The 13,052-nt window shown below is 37.8% G+C and overlaps 1 protein-coding gene across 1 annotated transcript in view; it reads left to right on the plus strand.

Annotated features, from left to right (window-relative positions):
• Window positions 1-4,387: 4,387 nt before the first annotated feature.
• The window catches only part of FGF10 (fibroblast growth factor 10), an 80,497-nt gene continuing 71,832 nt past the window's right edge, over window positions 4,388-13,052 (plus strand). The window contains exon 1 of the mRNA XM_047764063.1: window positions 4,388-6,084. Coding sequence (XP_047620019.1) covers window positions 5,751-6,084 — 334 coding nt within the window. The 5' untranslated portion in view covers window positions 4,388-5,750. The remainder of the gene's footprint in view (window positions 6,085-13,052) is intronic.

Genomic DNA, 13,052 nt, shown 5'->3' on the forward strand with positions numbered 1-13,052 from the left:
TCTCCATCATAATAAAGTGCCTGAAATCATTTGTTCATTCATTCATTCATGCTCTTTACAAGGTGAGTTGCTCTGCCTTATTTATTAGTAAAATCCTGCACCATGCCCAAAGCCCAGCTGGCACACAATAGGTATCAATAAACATTAGTTGAATAAAAACCAATTATGTGAATGGATGAAGAAATAGAGATAATATAAATGTCTATTTTGTAAAACATTGCAACTTTAAAGAAAACATAATGACTTGCCAACTAATTCCTAAACATAAATGACTGAGATCTTGAATGCTTGAAATTTTGACCTAGGATACGGGACTAAGAAACCTGGAGAGCTTGAAGCGGAAGGAGGAACAGCTCCACAAAGGGGCAGCTGAAAACACAGAGAACAAACAGAACTCTTCAGAGACTTCACAGCTTTTTCAAGGGAAGGTTCTGTTTACCATCAGCTGGGAGGAGACAAACAACAGCTTTGTGGAAATATGTTTGTTGTGTTTGGTGCCAAGATGCAGAGTTCAGTTTCCAAGAATTTTTGGTGATTTATTGTATGATTTAAACATACTTATATAGAATTATTTTTTCCTTAAAAGATCCCTTTCACCATATTTGCCGTTTTTCTTTCTTAATTAGAGATCATTAATTCTGTTTGAAAGCTAGGGAACATAAAAATTTACCTTACCTTCAAACTTTGAAAAAAATTGTTTAACTCAATACTTATGCTTTGAAATATCATTATGGAACTTTAATATTAGATATAGAAAGCAGAATCAAATTATAAATATACTTTTCTAGAACAGGCCATACATTTTCTGGAGAAGAACTTAAAATTTCAGATTATATACTCTAAAAACTACTTGAATATTCTAGAAATACATATGTATACATTGCTTTTCACTTATGTTCATTTCACAGACTTCTATAAAATAGCCCCCTTTACCAGATATATATAAAAATATTTATTAGCCTCATTAACTGGCCCTTAATAAGTCAACACTAAACTATTTCTTTACTTTTCTCTGGCTAATCTATTGCAGCAACGAAATATTAGTTTTCCGTAAGTAAAGCCTCCTAACCCTTCTTATCACTTCCCTGCTGGCATCTCAGACATTAGAGTAATGAGAGGTCAATGATAAGAAGAAGAGGAGCAGAGAGGGAGGAAAAGAGAAAATAGACAAGACAGGTGTTACCAAAAAATTGGGACAATAGTATATAACCTAGAACCTGAGTTCTAAACACCGATCTACCATCGAGTGACTTAGGCATCACTTCATTCACCTATAAAATGAATGACTTGATTCAGTGGTTGCTAAGATTCCCACTGGCTCTGCAGTATTGTACTATTCTCTGTGAGATAGAACCTCTTTTCCTTTCACTTGAAACCCCTAGTTAAAAACAAATAAGGTACCACTATTTTATTTGCTCCAAATATCATGACTATAAGCATCATCCCAGAGGCATCCTGGGATGATCACAAGCCCCAACAATGCCTTGAAACTGGCATCTTTTGTATCCAAAAGAAAAAAATGGCTGGAAAACACACTCAAAAGGCTGCGCTGCAGACTTCAAAAATAAGGCCTGCACATGTCTACTTTGTAGAACAGCCTGGCTGACTTTTGACCTGACTTAGTATTACGTGAAGCAGCTTACTGACAATGCCAATAACATCACACATAATAGAACACACATCTTGTAAGTGAACCACAGATAGTGCCAGGCAACATAAAGAATCCAGGAAATACACACTTAAAATGTTAACTACTTAAACAGAATAGCTACTGAAGGATCTGGAAGCAAATATACAAACTGCTTCTCTAAGGTTAAAGAGCCACATTTTAGGATTCTTCAATGCCTGCTGCCATGGTCTTCCTTTTAAAAGACCCAATAATTTCTCAAGACACATGTTTAACAAAAGGCCACATCTATTTCCCCCAATAAAGTTTCAGTCTAACATTACTAAACGTTTGTTTAAATGGATTATGTTTAGCCATAGAAATAAAGCATGACTTCCAGAGTTTGGAAAAAAGAGAAAAACAGCCTTTTAGAATTAGTAGGTACCACTCTAATCTGAAGCTTGTACTGTCCTTTTCAATCGCTGCAGAGAAACAATTAATAAAGGAATCCATTAAGACCTGATTATTGCTACTAAAAAAGGAAGGTAGAATTTCAGGCCTTTGAAGTAACTGAGAATGATTCAGGCCTCATTACAGAGATATAATCTACATTCATACATTTATGTTAGTGATTCAAATCTATTGGGAGAGATTGAATTCCGTTAAATAGTGCATCTTTCCTGTGGAACTTTTCTCAGGCTTTCTCGGGCTAACCTAAGAGGTGACCTAACAATGCAAAGCAGTGGAGTATTTAGGGATTCAACTGTGCTATAAAAGAAAGGCCTCACAGAAGAGAGAAAGACGAATGAGATATAATCTAAAAAGCTATGTCAGCTTTTCCTTTGGGCTGTTTTGTAAATGCCTTTTCTGTCATCACGCTGCACAGAAGAGTGGCGAAAGGGCCCTAGAACCTTGGAACACTGCACCTGCTGCAGCTGGTTTTTAATATGGAAGTTTTGAAGATGTGTTTTTCCCATTTAGGACAGACTAGAAACACAAATCTTCTAACTTAAACGTCTGAACAGCTTCCTCTACTGGAGAAGAAAGTTGGTAGACATAAACGTGAGAGAAAAAGAGAGAGAATGAGAGAGCAGCTACCTTCAAGGTTTGGAGAGAGGGGTGACGCCTATTATATGAGTTAAAAAAAATGTAAAGGATCTCAAGCTGGCATTTATAGGGTACATGCCCAGTTTAGAGAAACCTCAACATAATAACTTCCTGTGTTCTTTAACTTTTCATGGCAGAATCTTAATTGTATGGTTTCATCAAACATATTTTTTTAAATGTAGTTTTAATTATTTGTCAATTCATACATTTGGATTCTACTGAACAATTGGGCTGAAACTCTAGTCCCTTAGAAATACTATACTCTTTTTCAGGCATTTGTCAGCTCACATACAAAACTGAAGTAGAAAATTGAAATTAGCACTGGGAGTTTCTTTTTAAATATCCGTGCTTTAATGAAAGAAAAGACTTGTTTGACATACACCTTTTATTTGCTTAACTCTCCAATTAATAGCTACAGAAATTAGAGCTAATTTTATTAAATATACAAATGTACTGTGGTGTTGACCACATTGTCAAAGTCTTCTGGATAAGCATTGCAATGGTTTATAAATAATGCAATTAAAATACCAATTCTAGTATTAAAAGGTTCTGTTTCAAAAGCTCTGAATGGACAGGAAAATATAAGAGGATGTGTGTAAAGTCATTTTTCAGGTCACTAAACAACATAATTGGGCAATCATTCCTAATGCCCATCTCTAAAATTAGATTTTTTACAAAATTTCTTCGTATTTTCTCCTGTTCACAATGAAAATTGAGACCAAATGCACATTGTAGGGACTCTGGCTTGTTGTAATGCAGCAAGCTCTCCTGACTAGTTCCCTCCAAATTACAATCATAGAGGTCAAATTCACAAGTTTACCTTGAAGTGGTTATCCCTCTTAGAATAGCTTCCAAAAAATTAGGTTGAACCATATGAAATTGCCACTTTTGAAAGTTGAAAGACATAAAATATTGGCAATTTCATATGCTTCCACATACACAAATGTCCATCTGCCTTAAAGAACATAAATACTTTATACCAGTTCATCTTTAGGCACTTCTTCCAGTCAAACTTTCCCCAGTTTAGAGTAATCCTTAAGAGATTCTCTAGGAATTCTTACTCAGATTGGAGTGGATTATCACAGTATCTCCTTCTTTGTACCTCTTAATCCTTGGCAAAGGCTTCCTAACCAAGGAATTGGTGCTGTCTATACCTGAGATGTAAGTTTGTTAGTAATCAAGGCTTGAGGGATGGAGAGTGTGAGAAAGAGAGGGAGACTGGTGGAGCAGTTATATTGTAAAATACAGCCCTTTAAACATTAAATTTGAAGACAGAAAAAAGAAAACACCCCTTGACGGCAAAGTGCAAAGGAAATTGCCTAAAATATAGACAGCAGAATATTGGGCCAAATCGTATGACTAAATCTTTGCAATCTCAATAAAGTGAGTTCGCTTTGAAGTGCACGCGTTATTCTGTAAACGACCCTTGTTAGCAATTAGAAATCGGTCATTTCGGTCCCTGATTTCATTTGTGCCGAGAGAGGCGACTTTTAAGGGTGGTGATAAATCTCCCTGAGCTTAAAAGGCAGAGAGGGCCAAAGTGTGAACTTTTTACTTCAGCAACGGAAGCGAGAAATCAGTGATTCATTAAAGCACAGACCTCCTTGGAAGCTGGCAGAAGAGGAGGAAAGGAAACTAATTATGTCTTCCTTTTCTTTGCTTGCTCACACCAGTTTATAATCTGCTGCTTTAGGGGGTTTATCCTTAGCATCTTTCTTCCTCAACGCCCCCCGCCCCCCTTTCTGGGAGTAAGAGGGGGAAAAAAAGTCAGCCAAGCACCAGGCTCCAGGTGGCTCTCAAGTACTTCACTGTCAAAGGAAAAGAAAAGAAAAGAAAAAAAATCCTATGCTGGAAAACAAGTGAGAAAGGGGCTCTCCAGAGGGGATTGGTTCAGGGTGGAAGAAAGCAAAATTCGGAAAGTGTGAGGATACAGCTTGCGCCGGTGACCAGCGCTCAGAGCACAAGGACGCTTTCGCGGCAATTAGCCGGAGCTGGAAGCGCAGGCGGGGACTGCAGGCTGCCGCGGCGGGGTGGCGAGGAAGGGACCCGCAGCCCCCGAGCTCCGGGCAGAGGCATTGCGCTCCCTTCTACTCGATCCCCTGCTCTCCCCCCCCTCCTGGCCTCCTTCCCCCCTCCCTCTCCTTGGCGTTCCCAGCAGCCGAGGGTTTCAGATGTCCCACCGCCGTTTGACCCCCTCCCCCCGCTTCTCCACCCTTGCAAATGAGGTTTGACCAGCAGAGGCAGAGCCCACCTCTGGCTTAGAATCACTGACATTTAGACTCCAGGCTTCAACCTGTTTACAAGCGGGCTTTCCAAAGGAAGGGGGTGGGAGGAGGAGGGAAATTGGGCCAAACAAAACACCAACCGCCATCCCCCCCCACCCCCAAATAAGAAGTGACTTTCTGGAGGCTTCAAACCAACAGGCACCATCAAAAAGAGAAAGCGAGAGGGGGAAGAAAACAACGACGACCGGGCAGCTGCATCCAGTTCTGACAACTCCAAAGGGACGCACTTTTAGAACTGGCTAGCCAGCTGGGGCTCTTCGGAGAGGGGCCAGAAGGTGCCAACCGCAGAGGGGCGCAGATATCTCCCCCAGCCTCCCACCCCAGGCCCTTTGGGTTTTGTTCACCGTGCTGTCATCTGTTTTTCAGACCTTTTTTTGCATCTAACATGGTGAAGAAAGGAGTGAAGAAAGGAGTGAAGAAGAGAACAAAGTAACTCCTGGGGGAGTGAAGATCGACGGTGACCCACACCACCACCGCCGCCACCAGTTTCTGCTACTGCGGCCACCCACGTCCACATTCACCCGGAGAGCGAGGGGCGCGCGGCAGCAGATCCGAGAAAGGAGCAAGGAGAGGCAGCCGGCCCTTTCGAGGAGTTATGGATGTTGGTGCTTTCACTTCTGGTCAAATCCGAGCCCAGAGGGAGCTAACCAGCGGCCGCCACCTCCAGCTGTCTCCTTGCCTCGCACCAGGTCTTACCCTTCCAGTATGTTCCTTCTGATGAGACAATTTCCAGTGCCGAGAGTTTCAGTACAATGTGGAAATGGATACTGACACATTGTGCCTCAGCCTTTCCCCACCTGCCCGGCTGCTGCTGCTGTTGCTTCTTGTTGCTGTTCTTGGTGTCTTCCGTCCCTGTCACCTGCCAAGCCCTTGGTCAGGACATGGTGTCACCAGAGGCCACCAACTCCTCTTCCTCCTCCTCCTCCTCGTCCTTCTCCTCTCCTTCCAGTGCGGGGAGGCATGTGCGGAGCTACAACCACCTCCAAGGAGATGTCCGCTGGAGAAAGCTATTTTCTTTCACCAAGTACTTTCTCAAGATTGAGAATGGGAAGGTCAGCGGTACCAAGAAGGAGAACTGCCCGTACAGTAAGTAACAAATGCGCGCTCCCCTCCTCCCAATTATCCACCCCCACCCCACACGGGGGGGAAAATCTGTTCCAGATGTGGCCAACTAAATATTTACGTCCCAAACCCCTGTAAAATGATTAAGTGGAATACTTTCACACTAAATCACCCCCCCTCCCTTGTATACATTGCCCTGACGCACCTCCTCCTCTCAGCGTGCTCCCTCCGCACACCCCACTCCCTGCCTTGCCACCCTATCTGCTCTGTCTCTCTGGCTTGCACTCGTGGGACCACTCAGGGCGCCCAAGGGTTGCTGGAGTGCATAGGTGCCCCTCTCTGTCTCTATTACCCTTCCCCACCTCATCCCAAGGTCTCCTTTCCCTCCCTTTTGGAAATCACTCAAGTAAACACATTTTGTTTCTTTTCGCTGGCAATCTTATTAAGAGTTTCAGGACAGTTTCCTCAAGCTGAAAATAATTATCCGCTGTCAATTATAAAGACTTTATGGGAACTTTAAGAAAAGTCAATTTCATCCTCTCCCCACCCCCATCCCTTTACTCCAACATCCCTCTAGATAGGAGCAAAAGCATTTTTCTGGTTTTGATTTTTTTTTTTTTTGTCCCTCATGTTGGCTTGAGTGATTGCAGTTCATGAAGTTAGCTTTTCAGGCACCACCGCTGCTATTTGTCTTCTGCCTGCCTTCTCTCTTGGTAACATGATGCTCATGTCTGCATTGTCAATAGCATATGCGCTGCTTTTGTGGTGTCCTGTTGTACTCCTTTCTTCTGAAACCTCTCATATTGCAGAGCCATAGTACTACAGCATTGTAAACATCTGGGACTGGAGTCACACAGACCTCACACAAATTTCATTGTCATTCTTTTATTTTCAAAGTAAAAGTCGTAAGTTTGTTTCCATGGTTATAGTTTATCCCATAGGATGAGGTTTTCTCCTCAATACAAATTATTCTCTGATTCTTGGGACTACTTACCTTTTTCCTTTCTCTCTCCCTCTTTCTTTCCTTCTTTAGTTCTTACTCTTCTTTCTTGCAGGAATGTGGGTGGGGTGGGGATGGGGGAGAGCTAGAAGAAGAGGAGTGGACATTGTGTCGCTTCTTGAATCAGACCAGCAAGGCCAGATTACTCTGTTGGCTTCCTTTCCTAGTTACTTTCAAGTGGTGGGACTTATTCATCCTCTATTGATTGCTATTTGAAAGGATCCTGAGGCTATGTAATGGCACACTGAAGATAGTAGACAATGACATTTAAACATCTTTAATGACCATTTAGCATTATCTTGATGGTACTTCCAAGTTACCTTTTCAAGGGACTTTTTTGTGTCAATTGTTTGGGAATTCCAAGCACATATTTGCCAGCTAACTTAAATACATGAGTCATATATTTTAAGATTCCTTAGCCCAGCAAGTAACTGGTACTAATGGGAAAGACAATTAACCAGAACTTAGCATCATATTTTTAAAATAAAAGATTTACAAGAAATAAGGCTTAGTTTTCTTATTTGGGGACACACAAACATTCAACATTAGCTTCTGTTCCTCCTCAGCTGCTGCTTAGATTTACTAAAATTAGCAATATGTTTACAAGTAATAAAAAAGATCTGTATAAGTATTTTAAAGTATTCCACTTTATGTTTATTACCAGAGATGTTGCATAGTCCATTATCTATATTGTTTTCCATTCTCATTTATAAGAAGTACGTGAAATAATGTCATTTATGATTTTTTTTAGCTCAAAAGTAATTTGTTACCTAAATTTATTAGATACAATGTATAGATGTTATGGTTGTTGATTGAAAATTTTAATATTCTTGTTCACTTCTAAAACAAAATAATTGTGTTATCATCCAGGTAGGACAATGGGTAAGAAGTGATCCAAACACCTTAGTGAAGAGTGATCTGGGAGTTTAAAAAAAAAAAAAATTCACAGGGACTGAAATTCTTTTTATTTTTAGTTCATGGTGATAACTCAAAGAAATATAATAAAAGTTCAGAGTATTGCAAATTTTTTTTACACTAACTTGATTTTGGTATTGCTATATTTTAAGTGTTTTTAGATGGGATGTAAGGACTAATCTACAGTAGTTTATTTAGTCAACTTAAATTACTATTTTTTAAAAAATAATGATCACCATATGATTAACTATTTAGTAAAATGATTTCTAGAATACACAGTAAAATATATTTTTACAGTAAGAATTATCTGCAAAGAGAAGAGTACACAATTTTTATCACATAAAAACAAGTGTGGAAAATTTTCATCCTAAAGTATCCCAATATGTCTTCCACATGATAAATTATAACTTTAATAGTCCATATTAAAATTATAATATATAGTAATGCAAGCCTAATCAGTGGTTGGAAATGAAAGGGGATGGGGCTTGCTCTGCTAAATAATGTCAAACCATAAATAATTTAGGCTTTCCTAGAACATCTGTATCAAGACATAGCAAGTGAATAGTAGAGGTTGAAAAAGCCTTAATTTCACATGTGGCTGGGTAATCAGAATGCTGCTACAATATCCAGCTGGACTGATTCAGCTGAACTACATGGTATCATTAAGATATTGTCTAAATGTTGCTTAATTACATGAGAACAAACTTTTGCCATGCCTGCAGGGTAACCAGCCAGCCAGCCCATCAAATGGTAACCTGTTAAATATTAGGGTATCTAACCTCTGAAGAGTGTCAGTTCCTTGTCCAAAAACCACATTTCAGTAACATTTTCCTAAACAAGTTATTAATTAATCTCAATACACAAAGCTGTTCTTTTGAGATTTGTCTATTTGAATGTTAATTTTCTTTGTTATTTTTAACCCTAGTATTATTGCTGCTAAAATACAGTAACAGCTTATTTAAGAGGTTACATGTTTGTGATGTCCTGGGTAATTAAACAACTGTTTTACTGGCTTTTTGCCAACAAAATGCTAAGAAAAGAGAAGTAAGGAAATCGCCCATAAGCCTTGCAAAATCATTTTTAATGTCCACCTCCAAAGTTAGTTCCCAGAAATTGGATGGTTCTAAAAATATTACATGTGCCAGAGAAACTCTTCTTCATTTTGAGTGATTATTATAACTTTTAGGGGTAGGGTATTTTTTTGTTTGTTGCTTAGCCATTATATGACAGTAGAAAGAATCAAAGGAGCAGTGATGAATTATGTTTCTCCTGCTAGAGGTCTGAGAAAGCTTGAATAATTTAGAATAGCTGTCATGTATCTGTCACTAGATATGCTCAGACTCATTTAGGTTTGTTTTATCATTATTTACATCTAGAGCTTTGCCCTTGAAACATTACCACTCAGCTCCAGTTCTGGCCTCCTAGAAAAGCTGGATACAGCTGTTAGGTACCCTTACAACTGGGACTGGTGGGCTTATTTCTGGATGTGGGTAAAACAGCTGTGGGATACTCTCATGATTGCCACTTAGAGAAAAGGCAAGTCAAGTGAAAAGAAAATGTATCCCTAAACTTGAGAAAGGCAAGGATAGATATTCTCAAAATGGTGCTTATAATAGTCTTTCCAGGAGAGGAGTATGGGAGACATTGAGATATCAGTATGTTCTCATCATGCTTCCTATGCCCTCTTATATACCTCATTGAAGACTCATTAATAGTACTATGATTTAGATAGAGCTAGCCACACTTTTCAAATATGAAAACCAACCCTGAAAAAAAGTGAATCACTCAAGATCCTTCAGTTGGCAGTTGACAAAGCCAGGATTCAAACCTAAATTGATTTGATTTTTATCACTACTTTTCTCCTTCACCTCTCTGCTACTGGCAACACTGATCTCAATATATTAGAGGTAGATACCACAAAACTCTAAAGACCAAATTATTCAAATCCTTAATTGCCTCTTGCTGTGTACACAAACTGTTCTTCAGAAGGAAGTTGGAAGAACAGCAGAATGACAGTGGAACAGAATGAAATATGTTAAAGGTATTGCAGCTGGCTACCTGGTGTCAGACAATGTTAGTGCATTCTCTAGGTGAAATAGCCCTTTCGATTTTATGTTTGAGAATATAATTGTTCATGGACACACAATATATGCGTAGATCAGTCTCACAGAGGGCATTTGAAATACATGACTAAGAAAAATCCATGCCATTGTATATACTGATTGTTTATAGCTGAGTACCAAATGTTTAATTGTTCCCACATGTAATAAAATAATTTGATTGTAAATACAAGTGTGAAATAGGGCTGCTGAAGAAACTTCTGATGTAGCACTCTCAACGGAGCAAAATCTTAGACACCTAAAGCTCTATGTGTGTGTGTATGTGTGTGTGTGTGTAACAAAAACTTTAAAATGACTCTGTAAACCAAAAATGTACTTCACTCATAAAAATGACAGATTATCTTCTTGTATTAAAGGTTTGCATCATTACTTTTTAATCAGGACTAGAGCTTATTGTGGGAAATTAAATAAGGTAAGAATTTTTTTGAGGAAAATAAGGACTTGAATAATAGATTAAATAATTACTTGAAAATTATCTCCAAATAGATATAAAACGGTTTTCTGGGAAGAGAACCTATATACAACTTATGGCTTCCACTGGTATCTTATTTAAGTTGTGGTTGTTTCTAGAGTTTGGTTGAATAATTTATAATTGCTTCCATTCAATCATGAGGATTGAGGATATATGAAGGTGGAAGGCAACTGTAGTTAATGTTTACATAACACTGTCCTATTACCTTTACTGCATTCCTACCATATGGACCCACCACTTTGATGGATTTATCATAAATCCATTAAAAATTCACTATTACAGAGAGTTTCCTCTTCATAAACCTGATTTATAACCATCTACTAGATGAAACTCAAGAAAACAGCAGGCGGAAATCACATGCCAATATTGGAGTATGAGAATTCATAGACACCAATCTCTAGGTCTTGGATATTTTAGTAATATATTACCCAAAGGTATGTACCTTTCTTTATAAACAGCTATTTTCAAAATGATGTTTAAGCACAGAACTTAAAAGGAAGAGGAATTGTGTCATACAAAGAAGGAAACTCTATTGCATGTATTTTTACTATCTAGTTTAGAGTGAAAAGCTTTACTCTAGTTCATTTATTTAGTTTTTAATGAACTTATGGTAGAACATGAATGAACATTTTAAGTTCCTACACAATTACCTTAATGTTCAGAGGCAAACCCCATTTGTTATCCAAACATCTGACTTTGCATAGGCCAAAATGCTGGAAAAAAGTTGATGGCTCATTTGAAACGGAGCTAATGTTCTTCACATTTATGAGCTGCCTATGAATATCTCCATCTTTCCTGAGCCTGAAATGTCTGTATGCTTATCCAAAATTGCAGTCCAAATGATATTTCTTTATTATACTTTAGAAGGAAGAGTAATACATGTGTATTAGTTCAAAGTGATTTTTATCTCTCTTAACATTAATTCTGTGACCTTTGCAATGAAGAGTAATTCAGATGACATTTTTAGTATTACTGTTCCAACATTTGTCAGCATTAATAGTTGATTTTTGGTTAATATAAGTAAAACATTAGCATTTCTCTCCCGGAAGTTAATGTTCTCCTTTAATTTTCTAGTAAAACGGGGCATAATATTTATGTTAATGTAATTTTAATACAGTTTTATTACAATATAGAAAAGTAATGAGCCTCATTTTGTCTCAAGTTCTTTATGCAGGAGTATCTTCATGTATATTGCAATGTTTTAAGATCATTTACATTTGACAAATGGTGTTTGTTATTTGGTTTTGCAGATTTAAAATATTTACTTTTCATAATTGGCACTCTTTTTTTTTTCATTGCCTATTACCTTTACTTGTGCCAGTCAGTTAGTATAACAAGTGATAATCTAGAAATATGCCTTTAAAATTAGTGTAAGAAAATATATCTGTATCTTGGGAAGCCAGCAGCGATACTCTGATACTGTATTTATGAATAAAAAAAGTTAATGCTTTATAGAATCAGTTTAAGACCAAGTATTTAATTAGTACATACTTTGCACAAATAGAAAGTTTCAAGACATCTAAAAGGGAGCCAGGTGACCCAGGAAATAATGGCCTTAAGACTCCCTTGCTTTTAAATCAGGTCAGTTGTGTTCTTTCTTTGAACACTATGTTCTAATTGGAACAATAAATCAAAGACGACACTCAAAGTAGATTCCCATGTAAGGTGGACAACTGGACAGTGACTTTTTACTGCTGCTAACACGTGCATCCAATTACCATTTGATAGATTCATAGTGCTAGCAGTAAAGCATTGCCTCATTTTATACTTCACCTAATAATTCTTCAACCTAAACCTGTCTACCTTTACCTATATCTAATCTGTCAATATGTGTGTTATCATTAATGAGGAATTTTCAAGTGTTTGACATGCTTCCTATAATGAATGATGACATTAGGATATTAATGCTTCATTTAACTATAATAGAAGTATTAAGTCAGTATCCCCAACTTCAAGTAATTGTCAACTAAATATAACTTAATCATTTTACTACAACTATATAACTTAATAATGAATAGTGTAGGTTAATTTTAATTCTAAATAGCAAAATCAAGAATTTTTTTAAAAGGCATTTTTCTGTAATCATTATTTTATTTCAAGGACCTTATGTTAACATGTTTTACTGATAAAAACCTGTTAGATCATCCTTAATTTTTTTTGAGGTACTTTCCCTGTTTGAGGATAACTTGACATATTCATAGGGTCTTTATAATTCAAGATCCATCAACTGCTTTCTAATGGTTCTGTCCTAGGGCAGCTGTTCATCTGAACTATCAGCCATTTGAGGCACTGTGAAATCCTAATACTTTATCACCTCTTCATCACTTCACTATATCTCCTTTTCTTGTTTTCTTATTTTTCCTTTTGCCTGGTTACATACCATTGAAACAAGGTAAAGTTATCCATTATCATTGCTTAGCATCCGATGATACATTTAGAGCCAGTAGCCTAGCTGTTTTTGGATGTGTAGCATCAAAAAATATAG

This window comes from Phacochoerus africanus, chromosome 1, assembly GCF_016906955.1.
Source record: "Phacochoerus africanus isolate WHEZ1 chromosome 1, ROS_Pafr_v1, whole genome shotgun sequence".
In the NCBI taxonomy this organism is placed as follows: domain Eukaryota; kingdom Metazoa; phylum Chordata; class Mammalia; order Artiodactyla; family Suidae; genus Phacochoerus; species Phacochoerus africanus.